General features: G+C 41.3%; 3 protein-coding genes across 3 annotated transcripts in view; all 3 read right to left on the bottom strand.

Moving 5' to 3' along the window:
- LOC136446169 (uncharacterized) overlaps window positions 1–17906 on the bottom strand; it is a 132266-nt gene extending 114360 nt beyond the window's left edge. Inside the window, exon 1 of the mRNA XM_066444494.1 lies at window positions 17897–17906. The gene's annotated coding sequence lies outside the window, so the exon portion shown is untranslated. The remainder of the gene's footprint in view (window positions 1–17896) is intronic.
- Window positions 957–6274, bottom strand: LOC136446145 (receptor-type tyrosine-protein phosphatase beta-like). Its single transcript, XM_066444458.1, has one exon. The coding sequence runs from the start codon at window positions 6172–6174 to the stop codon at window positions 2122–2124; it is 4053 nt and encodes a 1350-aa protein (XP_066300555.1). The 5' UTR covers window positions 6175–6274; the 3' UTR covers window positions 957–2121.
- LOC136420606 (tenascin-N-like) lies at window positions 6203–21199 on the bottom strand. The gene is made up of 14 exons (XM_066407678.1): window positions 21091–21199; window positions 20279–20515; window positions 19759–20028; window positions 17726–17998; window positions 16983–17099; window positions 16185–16262; window positions 14195–14380; window positions 11403–11615; window positions 10881–11012; window positions 10198–10334; window positions 8063–8205; window positions 7347–7495; window positions 6387–6491; window positions 6203–6243 (listed from the first exon to the last, which is right to left on the bottom strand). The coding sequence occupies exons 1-14, from the start codon at window positions 21197–21199 to the stop codon at window positions 6203–6205; spliced, it is 2190 nt and encodes a 729-aa protein (XP_066263775.1).
- Between the last annotated feature and the right edge of the window lie 1279 nt (window positions 21200–22478).

Raw genomic sequence — 22478 nt, 5'->3', positions numbered from 1 at the left:
TTTTTCATCTAAATTTTGGAGGAGAATAACACAAGCAGGGTTTGGTGGATCTTATTGTTTGGGGCAGGTAGAAACGATTAGTGATGATTAACATAATGAGATGCATTCTATGCAAATCAGGTCCTTCTTTACATGATTAATGAGGAAAAGTTGAAATTCCCTTTCAATGTGCTATTTTTTGGATGACGACCTATATTTGAGGACACCTTTATACGAGAACACCATGTTGACAGAGTGACAGGCTGGGATATTTGGGGTCAACATGTGGCAGTGCTTTTCACAATGGCGAACTGAGAACTGTGACAAAGAGAGGAAAACCGATTGATATATCGATTATGTAAATAAGGACATAATTTGCTTAATTGATGAGAAAATGATATGATTCCAAAGTTGTAAATGACGGTAATTTGATACTTGCATTCTGAGGTTGAATGAAGGTGAACATCATCATACATTAAGTCTGCAATCTATAACACACCTTTTAAACACATCTTTCATACAAGTTAACACCATTCGGCGAAGGTATGGGATCGCCGAACTCTAGTTCGTTATATATTTGTTCCTTATGTTTATTTCATCATTTGTTATACCTTTGTTCGTTATTCATCATATCATACTTGTATCATAGAGTCCATTCCAAGTCACCGCAAGGGTTGTTATTGTCATAATTTAGAAATATTTTCAACACCTGTGCTGCATTGCTATGTGAACCAGTCAGAATTGCCTTAAAGAACGTGACAGGTGGTCACCGAAACGTCGGTGGAATAAAAGTCTTGGTTGTGTAAAAAGAGTCATTTTTATTCAGCTTCCCGATACCATTTGCTTATAGGTACTATGAAACCGCCGATCTTATACAAAAGAATTTGTATGTGCTAGAGATCTAAAGTTGCAAAATAACATCCTTGCATTTCTGTAACAGCAACTGAGTCCTGTATAAAGATGAACGTACAAGCCGCCAGGTTTTCATTCGTCTTGTATTCATTTTGAATATATACATGTACCATATTGTCGGAACGTAGACCGTCCACAAATAACACTATGTGCACTTCGGTGTTCTAACTTCAGTCGATCGTGATAAAGAAATCTTGATTATACACAACGTCCTCGCAATATAGACGAATACAACAACATAACAACACTGAAAGACGAAATCTAAGTGAAAAGAAGAGTAGAATGAGTTAGGACTATACATCTGCTAAATATTTCAAAATTTTCATTAAGCTACAAATCCACACTATATACATTATATCACAAATCAATTATGCTTTTGATTTCACATCTCATATAGACACTTGACGACTCAATTGTATGAAATAATTTTACAATCATTCCGATGTCATATAAACGAAATAAGTGAAGCCGAAATCATAATTTTCACACACATTCTTCAATATTTACATTTACATTGCTATGTTTCACTACCGTTACTCAAAAAAATCCCATAGTATTGACTCAATCACCTAACATTCTCCTCCAAAGATCTGTAACGTTATAGTGTCATCTAAAAACGTTAACTGTGCTGGTTCACACGTAAATGCTTTATTAAAAGCTACAGTGACAATATATCTAAATGAAATACATGAGATTTTCAGGCCAAAGTGCGCGACTACATACTAGTATGTGCACGATTACTTACAATTGAATCTTCGTACAGATTTCATTGAAGTTGCTATTGTTTTGAAGATTTGAAAACACTGCCTAGTTTCAGAAGAAGTGTTTAACACCAGTCAGACCAGCATGAAAGAACGTTCTCAGTCACTTCACTAGCTGTTTATCAAATGGCACGTCATGATTGTACACTTTCGAGGAGCGACCCAAATTTCAAGCAACTAAGAAGAGTTGATTAACCATCTTGGTCTGGTTGCCTTTTTCCCGTACTGAAGTTTTGGGTTATCTTCAGCTGAGTGTTTATCAGCCATTTCTATATTTGATTCCTCTAATACACGTGATAGCCTACGTTCTTCGTTATCGGCCGAACGTGGCCGGATGTGGCCATATGACCTTCCCTGCATATTTTTATCTTTAAGTTTTCATTTGACCAGATTATATCTGAACAAGGTCCCCCGCTATCTAAGTGACATTGTGCAATTCGACATTCGGCAACTAAAGATGATTTAGCCATCATTGTCGAGTTGTCTTTCTACCATACTGTAACTTTGGCGTATCTTTGTCGAAATGCATGATAGACATTTCAACTGATTCCTCCATCGCAGTCAGGAGTCTGAGTCTTCCCCTATCGGTAGCACGGGGCCTTATGTTCTTCCTGACACGCTTTACTAGTTTCCATAGCAAAATTGCAAGGAGGCAAATAGCAGGAACAGCAGTGAAAAACACGAAGTACCAAAACTGTTCTCCGGCCTTTTCAATGAAGCACTCTGTTAAACCATTGTTAGAAGATGGTGCACTGGTAGTCGGGGTGAAAGGAGAAATGTTGCCTGGGAATTCTGAGACATTCGAAGTTGGAATTACAGTTGCAGCATCTACCTCACTCTGATCAAATGGTCTGACGCAGTTATGAACGAACACGCCCAGAAAGGTAAACAGGGAGATGGCAAATGCTCCGCCACAGATCACGACAAACAGAACTTTTTTCATCTTCTTTGAAAACTTCCTGACAAGTTTTGTGCTCTGCGACATTGTCTTGAGAGTGAATCGGCACCTTTCGCTGTCGACCCGTTCTACCGTACCGTCTTCAGTTGTTGTTTCTACCACTGAGATTATGAAGAAATTGTACTCTGTGTTGTCACTCAGGTGTTCTATTTTTGCCGATGTGTTAAACCCACAGTCGTGTTCACGTTCGTCCTCTTCGTCTGGTCCCTTGTACTTCACGATGTACCTGTGGATATCTCGCTTTTGCTCCTCATCTATAGGCGGCGCCCAGGAAAACGTTACACTCTCTATGCCCTCTTTCACCAGACGGGGATCACGGGGAGGATGTGGCTTTGTGCGTTCTTCCACAAAGATCACATCGCTACATTGGCCTCCACTTTGGTTCTCACCGCTTTTGGTCTGTGCTGAAATTTTGTATTTAGTTCGCGCCTTTATCGTGCCCTTCTCCCTAAACGTGTATCTAAATGACTGGTATGGTATTGTTTCACTGGATTCGTCTATGATACCAGCACCTTCATCGTTAGAAGGCTCTGTCTTTTCATCAAATATAGCTTTAATAAACCACTCCGGATCCGCTGGAACTGTCCTTATGTCCACCAAATATCCATCTTGCACACCGGCAGGGGAGTTCCAAGACACCGCAATGCTTTCTGCAAAAGTTTCAACGCGGAAGCCTTCAGGCACGTTCGGCTTTGTATGTATCGTCTTGGTGACTTCCGAGCTACAGTCATTTTCCTTGAATGTTACAATAGAAAAAGTGTATTTCTGTCCGGGGGTTAGATCGCGAAAAGTGTACAGCAATTCATCGTCAATTTCGGCAGGTGGTGGTTTAACCACCGCAGGGTCGCCAGTGGAAGGATATATGTTAACTCTATATCTGTCCTTCTCTCCCACAGCTTGCTTCCATCCCACGGTGACTTCATTTTCACTGACGTTTGTGAATACTATGGAGTTCTCCTCCACAGCCGCAACTTTAGTTCTCTTCCCTTCAAGTAGTATCACTTCACTGCCAACCCCCTCGTTTCTTGTCAACATTTTGATTATATATATTTTACCTGCAACCAGATCTTCGAATCTGCTTCTGCGCACCATAGCCCCATTTAGGGACTCCATTCCTATGTGTCTTGCGGAACCTTCTGTGGGTGATATTCTATGATCGTATTCCTCCCAGTCTCCCAAGGCGTCCTCCCATACTACATCCATGCTGTGTTCTGTCACACTGTCTTGCAGAATCTTAACATTTCTCGGAGGGGAGACAATTGTTCTGAGCGGCAAATTTCTTGGTAAACTTTCCATTTCACCACTCACAGTGACCACAGAAACTTCGTACATTCTACCAGGAGTAAGATTAGTGAACTTTCGGGAGTATGACCCAGGATGAGCTGGGATGTCGGGAAAACGTTGTAAATGTTCTTCAGCGGTCATCTCTCTTATGGAGGCAATGTACGAAGTCTTATCCCCCTTGACGTCGAGCCAGCTTATGGTCAAAGTATTTTCAGTTCTTTCCCTGACATTGATTTGTTCGATGCGGCTGACAGTTGTTCTTGTTTCCGTAGTGACAGGGTCGCTTTTGTCTCCGCCGCTATCGGTTATTACGCTTAGCTGATACTCGCGACCTGACGTGAGCTTCTGGAAAGTATACTCCAAAGGTTGTCCTCTTTCTACCACATCAACAGGCTTTTCTACACCATCTGTTGGGGCAATTGAGACATGGTAACGGTCCTTGTCACAGTCTGGTTCAGGCCACGTGATTCGAATGTTATTTTCTTTTACCCCATCGGCTGCAATGTTGATTTTTGTGGGAGGGCGAATTTTAGTTCGTACTGTTTCAGGAACGCATTCACTAAGCTCTCCTCCACTTTCTGTAGTAACCTCCACTCTATATAGCCTTCCAGATACAAGAGCTTCGAATGTTATCTCTAAATTCTCATTAGCTTTACGTTCTTCTTTCCATATGCATACACGTGTCCGCCCTTCCACTTCCGAGATTGTGATGTGGTAGCGTTCCTTTTCGCCCTCTGCGTGATCCCATGTCACTTTGATAGAGGTCTCTAATGGCTGAAGACGTACGTGATTTGGCCGCCCTACAGTCATTCGCTGTTGCCTGACTACCTCAGCACTCTTGACATCTTTGCTTCTGGTGGAAATCTTAAAGTCATACAACTTTCCGAGTGTAAGATCTGTAAAAGTATAAAAGGTTTCATTGCCACTAGAGAGGGTATGATGATGTACAGTAGGAGGATGCATATTATCATTGGGCGACATCTCTAGTAGATACTCGTCTTTGTCGCCGCTTGGTTCTGCCCATTCCACCATGATTCCTATGGCCACAGTTGACGTTCTAACATTTACTGGGCGAAGAGGCAATGTTCTTATCAGTCGTGTCACTGGCTCGCTTGTTTCCCCTCCACTATTAGTTCTGAGCTCAATTTCATACTCTCGTCCGGGCATCAAAGCACTGAAGCGATGTTTGAGAGCATAACCGCTGGCAGACACATCTCCTATACTTTTTGCCATTCTGTCTTGACGGGTAGTGTCAAATATAGATGCAGTGTACTTGTCTTTGTCTCCCTGTGCTTGTTCCCATGTGATGGTGACTTGCTGATTTTTGACGTCAGCGATGTGAAGCCCCTCGGGTTTGTGAACTTTTGTGCGATGAGTTATCTTGGTAGGTTGACTTTTCCTTTCTCCACTTACAGCTACTACAACTAGCTCGTATAGACGACCCCCAGTTAGGTCATTAACCTGTACCGAACGTTGACGTTGGTCGGATGACTGAGTTACGTTCGTATTGACGCAAACCTCCCCATGCATAACACAATACTCGTAGTTGTCCACGTCCCCGTCAGCGCTATCCCACGTAAAGGAAATTGACGAATGAGTGCAATCCACAACTCTTACTGCTTTGGCACTTGCAACCAGTGTTCTTTCTTGTACTGATATTGGAACCGATGTACTTCCCAAATCTCCAACATATGTCCACATAGAGATCGTGTACAACCTACCGGGGGTTAGGGCCTCAAAGAGATACTCATGTGATGATGCAGAAACCTCACGACGACTTATTTCGTTTCCAGATTGAGAAATACGTATCCCGTATTGGTGCACTTCGCTCTCAGGTTCAGGCCAAAAAACGCGTAGGCTTTTCTCCTGCACGTCTTCTTTATTGACATGAATTTTGTTTGGAGGACGCGCCAATGTCCTAAATTCTGTACCTTCAGGTTGACTCCAGTCGTCTCCGCTGATTGTGTAAACAGACAATAGGTGTGATCTTCCGGGGTAAAGGTTGTCGAAATCACATGTCAATGTCTGTTCTTGGTCGATTTCTGTTTCAAAGACGGTCTGTGAATTATGTTGTATCTTCAAGGCGTACTTGTCTTTGTCACCTTGTGCATGATCCCATCTGATGATTGCTGTTGTTTCTGTTTTATGCATTACTGTTACATTCTTTGGGGTGTCAACCGTCATCCTTACTGACGTAGTCACTGGTTTACTCTCGACTTCGTCACTACGAGTTGTGACATGTGCATAGTACATTCTTCCATATTCCAAATCCGGAAACATTTTCTGCGTAGGCTTTCCCGCCTCAACTTCACGCCAAGCGTGATCGGCTTTTTGGCCAGTGCGTTTGTCCTGATAAAAAAGATTAAGGATATATTTGTCATTGTCTCCGATCGCTGGCTCCCAAGCGACAAGAACACCCGTCCCTTTCACCGATGCTGCAATGGCTTGCGGGGGACTTGGAAATGTTCTTCTGTTAACACTGACTGCCAAACTTTTGTCCCCGCCACTCTTGGTGACGACACTGACAACATACAGCCTTCCAGGGGTCAGTTCTGTAAATGTGTAATAGTAGGTCGATCCTTCAGTGCTCTCCAAAACTTTAGAAGGATTGTTTCCGTCTTGTGGATCAATGCTGATGTGATATGCATCCTTATCCCCTTCTGCCCGGCTCCATGACACACGAAGGCTGTTAACTTGTTTGTCTTCAACTTTTAAATTCACCGGCTGGCTGACCGTAGTTCTTATCCTTGGCAGTGGTACTTCGTCACTATGGTCTCCTTCCCGATCGGTTTTTATGGATATGTTGTATTGACGTCCCGGCACAAGATCTTCAAAAACATGGGACATCTGCCCTGCACTGTGAGCTATCGGCACTTGTTCAGCCCATGTCTGAGACGATATTTGTAGAATGTACTTGTCTACCTCACCAAGGGCATTTGTCCAGCTCACAGCGACACTTTTCTCCTTCACATCTTTCTTGGCAAAGTTTATTGCTCTTGCAACTTTTGTCCGTCTTTCTTTTGTAACGGGTTCACTATGACTGGTATGACTTCTCGTTTTGATTGTAATGGTGTAAACCCTCCCTGGAACTAGATTTGTCCATTCATGCCGGTTTGCTTGAGAATAGCAAGTTTGCGGTTCTACTTCGGAGGCTGATGATATGGCTAAGATATACCCGTCCTTGTCGCCCTCAGCGTCTTCCCACGTCAACCTCAACGCTCCATCTCCAGCTTGTTCGACTTGAACACTTGTCGGCTGCGCGACATTAGTTTGCACTTCAACAACGCTGTCTTTACTTTTTACACCTTCCCGCATTGTGTTAATGGTTATTTTATAACGTCGCCCGGACACAAGGTCGTTAAACTGCCATGTGTTACAATCCTTCGGTACGACATTACTTAAAGCGGGTTCGTCATTTGACGCAAGAAATACATTATATGTGTCGACCTCACCATCAGCAGGATCCCATTGCAGTGCCAGGGTTGTAAACGTTGCTTCGAATGCAGGGTTTTTTGGCTGACCAACTTCTGTCCTCTCTATCAGGACCGTCTCTCCGCTCTTGCCCTCCCCACTTTCAGTGATCCCACGTATTGTGTACACCCTACCGGGACAGAGAACAGAAAACGTTTCCTGATAACATGGCTCCGCCCGAAGCTGTTCTTTTGGTTTCGGGCAAGTCCTACGTTCTGGCGTATCCCCGTCTTCAGGGCTAGGGCTGATGGACAAGACGTATCCTGTTTTGTCACCATCAACATCTGACCACGACAACACAATACACGTCTCACTTTTTCGAATAACTTTTAAGGCAGGTTTTATTACTGTTGTCTGCGCAGGTCTTCTCACTTCTTTACTCATTTCTGTAAGTTCGTCTACTTGAATGACTGCCCGAAGCACGACAGAATAAGCCCGTCCTGCGACAAGATCCTTGAAAGTACATAACGAGGACGATGAATTGAGGGGAACAGTTTTTTCATCAGTTTCAGACACCGAAGACAGGTTGACAATATAGCCATCATTTTTGCCATATGGGTGGTTCCACTCTACTGATACCTCATGACTTGTTGTTGTGATTGCGACGTCTACGGGTGCGTTTGGTAATGTTCTAAAACGCGCAGTATCCGGGGTGCTCGTTTGTTCCCCACGAACAGTCCTAATGGAGATGACGTACCATGCCCCAGGGACAAGGCTTGTTATTATCTGTTCGGGCTCTTTGCGTTCCTTACATGTCCATTCAATTCTTTTCCTTTCCTCTGTTTCTTCGTTCTCTGTTTCTACATGTATCTCATAGTCATCCCAATCTCCGTCTGAATGCTTCCAAAAGAGATGTATAGACGTTTCACCCACATACGACCGTGTTTCGTCCACATATGGCTGAGCAAGCTTCGTGCAAAATGCATAGGATGTTTCTTGACTTTTGTCGTTTCCACTTATCGTTTGTATGGTCAAGGTGTAACTCCTCCCTGGGACAAGGTTCGTAAAGGATTCTGTAAGTACAGATTTCAGTGTCCGAGGAGCTGATTTTCGTTTCTCCTCCACTATTTCTTCACCATGCTTGATGAAGATGCAGTAGGCATCCCTGTCACCATCCACGTCAATCCAGGTGACATTAATCCTTCGTTCACCAATTCCATCCTCTTTCACTGTTATCTCGGGTTTCGTGATATCCGTTCGAAAGGTCTCTGAACAGTCGATACTTTTGACGTTCCTACCTTGGTGTTTTAAAATGGTTGTGACTATAACTTTATATTTCCTTCCAGGCACTAGATTTTCAAATGTTTCTTGAAGCACGTCGCTATTTGAAACAACTCTTATATCCCTTTGGTCACTCGGTAACACTCGTACTGTATATCCATCCTTGTGGCCCTCTGCATGTGACCATGATATCGTCGCTGAAGTGAAAGAAGTGTCTATTTTGATTTGCTTTGGTGTGTCAAGACGTGTCATAACATTCAGCGGTTGAGATGCCTTGCTTATTGCCCCACTATGAGCGGTAGCAAGTATTTTGTATTCCTCGCCTGGTGTTAGATCTTCAAACGGGTGGTCCAGTTGGCATTGTGGGTCTTCCTTCGTTATCTCTTTTGTAATGTTGGAATCTTTCGAGGAGGACAGTAGGATGACGCACTTGTCGCAATCACTTTTAGGAAGTTCGTAGTGTACAATAATTGATGTTGGGTTGATCTTTGCCTCTGGTGCGCTGATTTTCGGAGGAAACATATCAGTCTGGGTGGTTAGGGTTTCTGATTTACTGAGCTGATCTCCGCTTTTTGAACAGATTTCGACACTATACACGCGACCTGAAACAAGATTTGGAAACCGGTACTTATTGGTGCCTGCTTTGATGGACTTGTCAAGCGGCCGATCGTTATTTCCAAAAGAAAGAGCAAATCGAATGTTGTCATAAGTGCCTTCATTCGGGGGTTCCCAGCTGACTTGAAAGCTTTGGACAGATACGTCAGTAATCTGTGCGTGCATAGGCGGAAGGGGGTGGGTGTAGAAGACCTCCTCTATCGGTGTACTCAATCTTGGTTGCCCAGCCAGAACTTCTGATGCCGTGTTGATTTTGTATCGTTGACCTGGGTTCAGTGACGAGAAGGTATACGTAGGCACATCGCTGAATTGAACGTATGCAGGTTCCCGTTCGTCTGGTTCTATAGACAGTTTGTATCGGTCTACGTTTCCTTCTGGTTTACACCATTTGACAACTACGTTGTCGGTGCCTATATGTTCCAAAATCACCATATCTGGTGGAAGTGGATCTGTGACGACCTCTTTGTAGCATGGACTGTCACTTCTTAGCCCACAGCTTTCAGTTTCCAATGTTATCTTGTATTTAGTACCAGGAGTGAGATTGTCATAGGTCTTTGTGTGCAGGGGAGGGGATATAGATAGCTCATAATTATGAGATGAACTGAGTATATACCTCTCTACGCATCCTCCAGGATGTTTCCATGTCAGGTGGATACGTTTCGGTTCAGTTCGTACTTTTACATCAGAGTCTGTTATGGGAAGGACTCTAGTACTTTGCATTACAATGCAGCTGTCTGGTGTGCTTTCATCGTCTCCGCTTTTCGAGGAAACAGAAACGCTGTACTCTGTACCTGGTATTAGGTCGGTAAGCTCTACTTGCTGACGGTCTGGGTCAATCCGTAAGGGTTTGTATTGATTATTGTTTGTAGAGCTATAGCGCACAATGTAACCACTTATTTCGCCGACTGCCTTGTCCCATCTGACCGTGAAGCTGCGTGTAGTGATGCTTTGTTGGATGACTGTAAGGCTTTTAGGTGGTGGCACTACCGTCCTTACGGTTATGACATATGGTTCGCATTCTGCATCTTCATAAACTGTAATGGCTGACACTTTATATTCTTTACCTGGGACGAGGTTTTCAAACGTATGCCTAAGCCTATTCTCATGGCATGGGATCACTTTGTCGGGTTCGCCTTCATTGGGACATATTGAAAGAGCGTACTTTTCTTTCTCTCCCCTTACATGTTCCCAAGACATTGTGACAGAAGTTTGCGTTTTTTCGCGCAGCTTTAGGCCAGGAGAACAAAGTTTGGTCCTCTGTGTTAGTTCCGCAATTTTGCTGCTGAGGGTTTGAAAATCAGCTGAAATTGTTATTCTGTGTAGACTGCCCGGGGATGTCGGAAGGGAATGGAATACGCATCCGGTTCTGTCTTTGCTTACTGTTTGGCTTTGTAGTGGCTTTTGGTCGTCATTCCATGTTTTGGTTTGGTCTATACACCATATTTCTACTTTGTAACGATCTAAATTTCCAAGGGGTGCTTGCCAGGCAACCGTTATAGAATAAGGGGTACATGATTTTACGTGAAAGGCTTTCGGATGAGCAGGGCAGGTAGAGGCCTTAATTTCACATGGAAGACTTTCAACTTCTGTCCCGTCCTCAAATGTACGTTTCACTTTTATCCTTATGTCATAACTAGTACCAGGGTCAAGCTCGTCGAAACTATATGCTAAGCCTTTACCAACTGGTATCGGGTCTTTACCAGTGATCTGTGCAAGGTATGTGACGTCGCTGTCGCTAGCAGCCCCCCATTTTACCTTAATGGCGGTTTCCGTGCGTTCAGTTACGGGGATCGATGTAATAGGACGAGGTCCTGGAACAAAAAAGAAAGTTTTGACTGTCAAAAAATATCTCACATTCGAAATAATGTTTCCGAGTTTTAGGACGAAAACGGGAAACACACACACAATTTGGATTCCTTTAAAACTGTTCCAGATCAATTTTGGGGTCAACACAATAGACGAATTAAGTTACTAAGGGTACAAATTAATGAACAACTATTCACACAAACGTTACAAATATTATTTTTTAACATCGGACCTAGATTTCCTAAGAGCTGCCAATATCTGTGCGGGTCTTTTCTCAAGTCTGAAGTATGGGTTTCAATGGGATGATTGACAAACTTGGTCCATTTTTGACCCAAAGCAAGTGGAAAATACTACTTACACCCTTGTCCTATAGCTATTACATCTAATTTACTAACTTGTTGCACACGTTAAGGTCGTTGGCTTTCCCACTGTTCCTCTCAATCCCACCACAGCAACATGGATGGTGTAGTGGGTCGCAGGATCGAGCTTCTCAAATCGTTTGGTGCTTGTTCCACTTGGTAACTCATCTGGCTTTTTCCACGTTCCACTTGGACAATCAGATGCCAAAATGTGGACACGGATTTTAGGATCAAACCAACTCAGCCAACCTGAAAGTATTAAACATGTAACAAATGAGCAAATTGCTATCGCTGCCGCGGTTGCTGCTGTATATATCATTAATATCTTTCTTCAGTCAGTCTAATTAGTCTTGAGATATATAAGAATGGCGTCAAAGCGCATTTATGATTTTGTGACAACGAAAGCGAAGAGGAACTTGTGAAGCTGCTTGTTTTCCTCAAAATATGTACACAGCAATGACAACTGATACCTTTTACAGCCTTCCAACTGACTGAGATGGATGTTGTCTCATAGAAAGTCACATGGAGACCAGTCACCGTTGGAATCTCTGAAATCAGAAATATCAAAAGTACTGACATACATATCTATACTTACATATTCCGAGGAATAATGTATTCAATACATCATGAAATTTCGGCACGACATCTTATCATAGTAAAGCTCTAGAGGTGAAATGTCTGTTCATTGCGTATTCTATTGACCATCATTGATAGTTTGAAGGCAAATTAGCAACATGAGCTGTGATTCACATGATATTGAAAAAAAACCATTGAAGATCATAGGAATGTTTTGAAAAACAGATCTGCAAATCGTAGCACTCGTCACTATCGTGCACATACTGTCCTCGTATCAACATTCTTCTCGTAGGCCTTCCTCATTAGCTATCATCTATTAGTAAGGAAATGATACCAACAATGATATCTGTGAATAGCTGATATATGCATTAGCTTGAAAACTGTCATCACTGCACTAGACTTGATTCTTCGTCTAACGTATGCAACGACAAAAATTATCGAAAATAACGCTCTTTGCTAACCTGTTGTAACAGACGTTGATATGGATGAGCTAAGCACTGGATGCTCCCGAGAGCCAGCCATCGACCTAACGGTGATTTGGTATTCTGTGTTCGGATTTAATGTCTGAAATACGCGTGAATAGGGCATTTTCCCCTCCTCTTCAGTCCAAACATCAATGGGTTCCTTTTTCTCGCGTCGGGTCGAGCTAGCAGTACAATACAATCTGTATCCAATGACTCCCGTTGTGTCTTGTGGAGGTTGCCATGATACCTTAACAGAATTGCTGGTAACTTCATCAGTAGAAACGTTCGTGATTGGTTGTGGCTCTGAAACAAAATTTAAAGTGATAAGAAGATTACAATAGTTTCGGTTGTCTTCTACAAAAGTAAAACATGGACTCTTGAGCCTTTACGGATCTTCCTTTGATGACAATTACAACACTTGCTCAATGAAACTTGGTAAATTGTGTAAAATACAAATAGGATATAAAGCATCATCAGAAATTTTGTCATATTCATTTCAACAAGTCTTTAACGTGTTCCAAACCATACTGTAACGTCAGGTATTACAACGAATTTGTTAGTTATTTTCGACAACGTTGTAACTGTACAAGATTGAAAGATATGACCAAGGAAGCGGCGAGAGCGTATGCAGTTGGAATGTATTTGATAGACTTTTGGTCGTTATACCTAAAGAAAAAACTACCACAGTGTAAGGAAAATGTCTTACTTGTTACAATGCATTCTTCTATAGGATCCGAAGAGTTGCCACTGTAGTTTGCCGTTATGCGCACTTTATACTGCGTTCCTGGGGTCAGGTCAGTGATGGTCGTCGATGTGCCACGTTCAGTAAATGTTTTCGCAACAGTTTCAGATGTAAGGTGAAAAAGTGCTATTTCATAATCATCGACTCCCCCATGTTTCGGTTTATTCCATGAAGCCTTGATCTCGTTGACATCACTATCCAATGTAATTTTCTCCGGATTCATCGGTTCTGAAAAAGGGATCTTGACTAGTATCAAATTAGCCTCTCACTCATCAGCGCCACTGATGATCACAGAGACCCCCACACTTTGGAAGTGATGACAACCGACGGGGAGATTCTATTTTTACATTAGACAGACTGGAAGTAAGCTGTCAGTGTCCATGTGCCATGAAATACTATGTATCCCCATTTCATATAAGCTAATGTTAACTTAGTATAAATCAGAAAAAATTCGTGAATTCAAATATTTCATTATCATTTCACTAAAGTGCCATCAATGTGTGTGTGTGTGTGTGTGTGTGTGTATGTGTTTTGTGCGTGAGTTAGTGAGTGAGTGATGTACATGTATGTGTGTGTGTGTGTGTGCGCGCGCACGCGCGCATGTATATGTTGGATATTTCTGAATGAGTTTACTTACTTGTTACAATCTCACATTGCGATGGTCTACTTTGCACATTAAGTCTTTTCGCCGACAGTTCGACAACGTATGTCGTTCCGGGCTGCAAGCGCTCAAGCGTAGTTGCATTAGGAGATTTGCATGTGTATGTTTGCCGCTGGCCTTCATTTCCTTTCTCCCACCATTCCACAGCAAACGTCTCTGCCTTGTAACCGACCTCCCACGTGAAACTTGCGCTGTAGCATTGTAGCTGAGCAGCTTTAATGTTCAATGGAGGCGGTAAATCTGAAAGCAAACAAATTGTTGCTAAAATGAATGCTTTCTTTTGTAATTTTTTTTCCCATTCAACACGTATGGAGATACATATGGAGATGCGCTGACTATTTTCCCTGTCCTTTTTTTTAAAATTTGTTTATTTTTCATTTCTTACCTGTTGTCACATCTTCCTCTTCAGGGTCACTCCAGTCGTTCCCAGTGCCTTTGCAGATCCCCACGGTGTATGTGGTTCCCATATCAAGGTCATAGAATGTTCTTTCGTTGTCTTCTGTTCCATGTTTTTGGTACCATCTAACAGTGTCGTCACAACTGATGAAGGTTACGTACTGCAACGGTGTCGCTAGTAAACAGCAAAAAATATATTACTGTCAATTAGCATTTGGGCATGAACGTGCAATAAAGTAATAATGATAATATTACGTTCTGTCGTTCGTCACTGGTTAATACATATAATTTTTTTACAGCCGTGTATTAATGCCTGTCATATCAACATTTTTCGTCGGAGAAAAAATTCCTTCAGAAATAAAACAAGAGCTTTTAAAAAAAGCTGGCGTTTCGGCTACGTTTATAAGTGTGAATTGTCTTTTCCCTTTACTTGAAGTAAAATCTGCCAGAGGAAGTCACTCAAGGGCTGTTCAGTCTATAAGAAAAATTGTCATTTTGGGAAATGAGTACTGTTTTAATAGAGAAAGGCAGATTGGGGAAAGCAATTTTGAAGTTACGTCACTTAAGTGCTTTTGAAAAAGCTGGTCTTGGCCTACAACTTGTACTTATTTGTAAAATGTATAATAGGCTCATTATAAAAGCTATCAATGTAATTATGTACATGGCACGCAATAAAACATAAAATTTGAAAAAGCACCATTGAATCATCAGCACTATGGTAATTAAGTGAAATAGAAGTTCATAACAGCTAAGGTTCTATCTAAAATGACTACCAAATGTCAAACAAATCAACAGCTACCTCATCCGTATTATTCTGGTTTCCGCATTTACAACATTTCTTCCTTATTTTCCTGGGTAATTTTGCTAAAATTCATGAAAATTCCCATAGTTTTGTGCCGAGGGGCGCCACTTTCCACGTCCGTGTTGTCTGAATGAAGTCGATACTGAACAATGGAGCATTTGCTACTGTAACAAAGAATCGCTGTTTTGCAAACAACATCAAGAGCCTCTGTTTACATCGGGGATAGAAGTTTAGTGGCGAGTGTTTTGCAAGAATCATCTTACCACGCATAGGAGCCGCTGCACGGTATTTTCCATTACAATGAACAGAAAAATTCGAATGCCGGGTTTGGAATCTATGAAGTCCTGTTCATAAGACAAAGGCCTTGTATATATTAAATGAATATTTAAAAATAACAAATATAAAATATTTCTTTATTTATTAATGAAAAAAAATGATATTCATAAATATGATATTGATAGATTAATATAATATCAATATATATTTTTGATATTCAATATCTAAAAAGAAAAAAAAATCCACGCACGGAGACGAACCCGGATCTTCTGGGTTCGAAGTGCTTCGCGTTGCCAGATCGGCCAAGCTGCGGTGCATAACTATTCACTCTGGACGTAATGCTATAACCTCACTATATGGTATCATTTATGCCGATTTTTGGTCGTTTTCTTGACGAAATCATTTTTTTTCTTCTGCAATCTTGTGGAATAGATGTAATATGGTCATTTTTCAGGATATCAAAGTCCGAAACCACAATGCAATGATATTTCCGAACAGTTGTAGCAGTTACATGCGGTCGCCGTCCTGTGTCACATGCAAATCTAGCCTGCCTGCATTTTCGTGCTCTCTTGCCATATAAGGCAACGGCTATACAAGGATTTGAGAACGTATTGCCATATAAGGTCTTATTGTGTGCGACACAGTGTTGAACCAAGCTTCCCTGGTTCCTTCCTTGAAGGTCCCTTGCTTGAAGGTAAAAGCCAGGACAATGCGTTCCGGCGCGCATGCGCCGAAACGCAAAAAAAACAGAAAAGATCTTTGTGATGAAAATTGACGAGGTTACAGGCATATGTATGTCTAGTTACCATTCCATCACCAGGAAAGGATCATCCTCGCATAGGAAAAAACCCCATTATTTTCATAATTAAAATTCCAACGGATGCTAACGTTAGATTCCTACCATTTGGATTACTTGTCCAGTGTACCGTTATGGTGTCCTCCGTCACCGCGGATACGTTGAAGCCAACGCCGCGCAATGCTGTGTGAAAAACATATGTACACCAGGTTTATTTAAGCATCTAACTAAGCCACAGAGATATCATTGATTTGATTTCAGAGTATTGAATAATAACTTCTCGTAGTTTACCAGGTGGAGCCAAACGAACGCAGAATACAAAAGGTGTTTCTGGAATAAACTTTTAGCCGAGAGTGTTCAATCATTTTGTCAATATATACACAGTATATACACCTTAAACACATATATTCCTTGTACACAGCAAGCCAAGGTTTTATTCACACCGACGTTTCGGTGACCATCTATCACTTCGTCTTAGCGATTCTGACTGGTTAAATTTACACTGCAGCTGTAGGTGTCGCTGCTTACAGATGCGGCCCCAAACGTTAAGTATTTACACACACACACACACACACACACACACACACACATATATATATATATATATATATATATATATATATATATATATATATACTAGTAAATAGTACACAGCTCTAATCCACATAAAACACATATAAGATACAACAATTACAATCATATAGAATACATCATACAAATTCTTTCTGTCCTACTCACGTGTTTTGACTGGTGTTTTCAAAGGGTCGCTGCGTTCTTCGTTCTGTTGGTGTTGAACAACTGTATAAACAGTGACGTCGTAGTGGCAGCTTTCTTGAAGGCCATCGACTTCACAGAAAGGTTGGTCGTGACGAAAAGGTTTGCCTTGGAACATTTTGCCTTTACCATCAACAAATTCTACGTCGTACACCACAGACTGTGTGGAAGACATGGGCCCTGTCCAGTTCAAGGACATTTTGGTGCCATTGAACGCTACCACCGGGTTAGTTGGAGCTTCTGGTTCTGTGGAAACAAAAACAAAACGACACATTAATAGAACTAAGTGAAGAATTGAGCTGAAAGAAAATGACTATTGATAAATAAACTTCACAGTGAGCAAGAAAGTCGGTTCACATTTTTCAGGACTACGGGTTCACACTCAAAAACCTGAATCGGATTAAAAATTTACTCCGATAGAAATTATCCGATCGCGATTGATTTTTGCATTCACACTGCTCCAAGTGGATTAAAGTACGCCGTAATTCGAGTCCGATTAAAGCGGTGGCGTCGCGGATCATTTCTATCGGGTTAATATGTTTAATCCGATTCAATTTTTTGAGTGTGAACGGTTATCTTTTTAAAAAATTCTAGATCTATGTCACCTGACTCGAGCTCGCCCCTTACCATTATCCAAAGCCTCTGAGGACTTTACAATATATCTTTAAGACTATGATCAGGGAAGATAGCCTGGAGTCTTAGCCTTGTTAGCTTTGCTCCGCTCCCAACGGTCCCTACTCCGCAAACAAGTATAATGACCATTGGGAGCGGACCAAAGATAACAAGGCTACAGGGGAGAAGGATATTAAGAAATACTGAACGTATACGTAAATAGCACATGATGCATTAAGACATTTATACATGAAACTTACTTGTTATCACGGTTATACACTTTTTCTCGCTGACAATTCCTTTAAAGTTGGCCTCTATACTGATGACGTAAGGTGTTCCAGGCTTAAGATTCGTTATTTCAAAGGAACCTTCCTGTGATTTATCAGCTTTGATTGGCAGCATTGTCTCTGACGTATGGTCGGTGATTTCCTCTGGATGTAGTGAGTAGTGGTCACATTCGACTGCGCCCCAAGACAAGGTAACGGACGTTTCTGTGCTTGACAAGATTTGAGCTTCCTTTACTTTAGCTGGACCTGCATAAACATTAGTTCATAGCTTTAGTTCAGTACACTGCAACCACAAGTTATGTAATTTTGCAGAACTGTTTTTACATTGAAACAGTTGAACTTGAATATATGAAACATAGATGATTATTTTGATTCAAATTCATATACAATTGACGAATCGATAACCATATGTGTGACAAAGTATCCTACCTGTTGACAGTTGTGTGGTCCAATCCTCACTTTTCATGACATCTTTAACTGTAGAAAGTTGTACCGTGTAAGTCGATGCTAGGTCTAGGCCTGTGATGTTGTACGATTCCCGTCTTACTGTTTCTGTAGAAAACTCACTTTCTCCTTCTCTTTTCCATTCTACTTTGTACTTGATAGCCTTGTCCTCAAGATGATCTCGGCGTCTTTTCCAGGATACTTTAATGACGTCATCATTGGCGCATGATGTGATTTGTTCGGGTAAGAGCAGTGCTTAGATGAAGGGAAAGGAAACATTACAATGCAATATTTTCAAACAGCTATGTAACTGTCAGCAAAGCTCAGGTATTCCTCTTCTTTGGTCTTTTGTTTGTGGACAAAATAACCACAAATTTGACTGGATTTTGAACATCTCGTGTCGTGGTGTGTGTGTGTGTGGGGGGGGGGGGTACTCTGGTTTAGGGATAAAACGGTTCCCTTTTGAAAAACAGCTGCCTATGTTTATTTCTTAATTTTCGAGGTCTGCTAATAACAGTGATAAACGTAATGCTACTAACACAATGATATTAACAACTAAAAAAAACAATGATACTACACATGATAGTGATGAATAAAAACAACTTATTCATCACTATCATGATATATTGATTGTGACGATGATAATGAACATCATAGCAATAAAAACAAGAGTGCAAATTAGGCCCACATTTGCATAATTTATATTCAACATATCTTCCAAATGCCACAAGTATGAAATTCCAGCTATCTACCAATATGGAATTACAGTATTTTCTCATTACTTCTGCAAATTAGGTATTCATTTGCATAACTTTTATCTATCAATGTCCCTTTATTTCTCAGTTACAACATATGTTGCATTTTTGAACTGTAGTGCCATTGAACGGAGAGGGTTTAAAAATGCCCCCTTAATCATGCAAATTAGATTCTGATTTGCATTATTACCATTTCATTATATTAAGTAACACTTAAGCTGTCCACATAATAGAATGGAGTATACAGGTTTGGTTTGATATCCCTTTGTGGTTTGACCACTAGCTGTTGGGTCCCTGGAGAATACTTGCCCTCGTTTCGAAACTAACAGGTGTAAGCTGTCACAACATGCCTAGAATGGAAATATAGATTTTCCTCATTACTTATGCAAATCAAGTCACAATTTGCATAATTTGCACTTCATTGTGTACATCTCTGGCCAAGCTACCTGCATATTAAATAACACGGAAATCTGCCGTTCCTTTGTTCAGTTATCCTCCTTGGAAGATTTTGACAAAAACGCCAATGCAATGCTATTGTCACGTACCAGGGGACCCAAAATCGACCTTGACCTTTGTTCTCTCAACACCCACATACTAAATATCTTAACAATCCATCCAGACGTCCTTGAGTTATGACTACAAGCATCCGGACACACACACAATTACCCACGCAAGCACGCACACAAACACACTCAAAACAATATCTCCATGAAAAAAATCTCAATTTTTCATGGGGATAACAATAATGATTATAACTGTATTACACAGTAATGCCCAATGGTAAATCTAGCTTTGTATTGTACATACCAGTGTGGCAAATGACCGGTTGGCAAAATGTTTTCTTCGTGCCTTTTCTCGCGCCGAGGATTACTGTGTACTTGGTCCCTTCTTTTAAGCCGGTGAAGGTGTAGCTCTTTTCTGTTCTCTGAAGAGGCATATTATCAATATGCTTTGTTCCGTCTTCCTTGTTAACTGTCAGTAAGTAGTCGGTTGGCTGAGGGTCGGGATGTTCCCATCTTACACAAATCGCGTAAGGACCGTCAGCCAGTGCAGTAACGTTGCGTGGTGCTCCGATGTCTTAGAGAGAGAAAATTCAGTTCATGTCAGTTATAGAAGGGCAATAAAAGTTTACTTTCATCAGGGACCGCACACTATATAGTGGGGGTGGGCCGGGGGAGATCGAAGGAGGGAGGGTACCTTTAAAGGACAATGTCAAAGAGAGAATTTAGTCGTCTCGTGTTAGTAACAAGATTTCTAAAAATGTATGCTTTCGTTTTTTTCAACAAGATATTGTCATCAAATCATATGAAAAATCAAAATTATCCACCTGTTGTAATCCTCCTCACTTCCGGCTTGCTCTCTCGTGAACCTTCTGCGGCGACGAAGACAGATATCTCGTATTCACTGCAGGCACGGAGGTTCTCAAACAAGGCTTGTGGACAATCTGAATTAGATTTATGTGTCTCTATCACTTGGTCGTTTGCTTTTATTTTTGCTTCAAACCAGTAAGCGACAGGATTTGTGCTCCGGAAAGGAAGAAGCCCTTTCACCCTGGACACAAAACCTGAAAGAAAGAAAGAAAGACGACATTCATTCAATAGTTATGCAGCACTAATTCTATTATTATTATCTAGACTCAATTGTCTAGAGACACTGTAATATCTACGGATTTAGGTACATTTGTATATGTGTACACCCAACAACCCCTAAGGCGTCACCAAAATTCCTTTGTAGAAGGAAAACACCCCCAAGGCGTGGGAAATTCTGTATTTCAGAAATTCCAATATGAGATCCTTAGTGTTAGATGTACAGAAAATTTTAAATGTATGGAAAACACCTACCGCTTGCAACGTACGGATCTTTCCATTTCACCTTTATTTGCGATTCTGTAACTGTTTCAATCTCAAGGTCAACGACAGACTTTAAATCTGTAAGATTCAAGAGATGTTTGTCAATATGACATCATATCACAAGAGGTACATTGATTATATATGCTTTCAAATAGCACTAGCGAGGAATGCGACGCACCGGCTGTTTTATGAGAATAAAATGCACTTGATGTCAACATGTACAACATCGAGGTGGTTTCTTCGCGGTTTTTAATCATGTTGTTGATTATGGTCAAGTGGTTATATGTACCTGTCTTTGGAGGTCCCGGGTTTTCCTCTACGTCACCAGCAAACCGCAGTAGATTCACACCTGTGGCTGTTACCTGTCTCCAGATGTCTCCACCGGGTGTGTCTGACATTCCGGTTTGCCAGACTCCGCGGCTCATGCCATGTTCCCAAGTAAAAACACTCTCTGGTTTTGGGGTGCTTATACTTGCAATTGTAACGTCCTTGTTTTGAATAAAGTTTTCATCATTTCTTCCAAGGCGAATGATCAATGCAACATAGCACAGAGTGATATAGAGAGTTACAAGGTACAGTCGCCAAGCATGGCCACTTGTTGCTGGTTTCATTTGCAACATGTATTCCTTCTCACGACATGGGCGCGGCCCTCGATGACTGAAAAGTCCGATGCTCATGCGGTAGATTTCTAGACTAACCCCCATATTTGTTCTCCGAGTACCGACTACCGGTCTGTTGAACGTTATACGGCCTGCAAACAAACAAAAAAGCGTATTTTCAAAGCTTAGCCTCATGCACCAAAACCGTTGCCCTTAAACAAAAAGCTAATGTATATTTTCACAGTTCAAGTCTGATGTAAAGGGTTTCGAGATGCATATCAGGTTTACAGTCAACATACGAACAATACCTTTGTTGACGGTGAAACCGTTCCAGTCTATCAGATTCACAATAACATTGTCAGGTAATGACGTTCAACTTATAACCTCATTAGTTAACATTTCTATAAGGCGGTGCACATGGACATCAAATTCATTTTCTTTTGTTCTCTTTTTTTGCACACAAGAAGCATTTGTCGTCGTTGTAGAAACGTGTTATGCTAATTATCAAAAACAATGAATTTCGGCACTTCTCTTTCGCGACCTACTAACAAAAGTAGCCCTGGCGCCCGTCCCTTGAGTGATACGACCATAACAAACGGGTTTTCATTGCAAAGGGAAATAGATAGGTTTTCCAATGACATATAAATTACAATACAATGCATTTGATTCAGTATTCACGAAAATATGATCGACCTAAATCGAGTTTCCGAACTTTTTATGTGAGGCATAGATAGAGTCAATTCCATGTCACTGAGAGGGTTTTCAGATGATATTGCTAATAAGTTTGAACAATTTTAGAGAAAAGACTATTTCAGTCAAAACAAGAGTCTTAGGACCCAAAATCTCCATGAAACTTTTTCTTTTATTAAACCTGTTCCCCCCATTCTATATCGCTCAATGGTATGACCCCCGGCCACATGTTGGGGGCTCAGGTTCCACAGTGACCCACTTTCGCTATCAACAGCTGTTTGTAGTGCTACAATGGCCAAAACTGCAAATATAGATTTCCCCATTACTTAGGCAAATTAAGTCCAATTTGCATAATTTGCACTTCATTGTATACAACCCTCTCTAAGCT

Source organism: Branchiostoma lanceolatum, chromosome 1 (assembly GCF_035083965.1).
Source record: "Branchiostoma lanceolatum isolate klBraLanc5 chromosome 1, klBraLanc5.hap2, whole genome shotgun sequence".
Classification (NCBI taxonomy): domain Eukaryota; kingdom Metazoa; phylum Chordata; class Leptocardii; order Amphioxiformes; family Branchiostomatidae; genus Branchiostoma; species Branchiostoma lanceolatum.
The sequence above is the reverse complement of the archived record's forward strand: the minus strand, read 5'-3'. Positions and strand labels throughout refer to the sequence as shown.

Coding starts and splice junctions, on each gene's coding strand:
- LOC136446145 (XM_066444458.1), bottom strand. CDS start 6,174: ATGTTTCCGGATTTGGAATATGGAAGAATGTACTATGCACATGTCACA.
- LOC136420606 (XM_066407678.1), bottom strand. CDS start 21,199: ATGTCAGACACACCCGGTGGAGACATCTGGAGACAGGTAACAGCCACA. Junction 17,999..19,758: donor ACCGGTCATTTGCCACACTG/GTATGTACAATA, acceptor ATGTTTATGCAG/GTCCAGCTAAAGTAAAGGAA. Junction 17,100..17,725: donor GTGTATAACCGTGATAACAA/GTAAGTTTCATG, acceptor TTGTTTCCACAG/AACCAGAAGCTCCAACTAAC.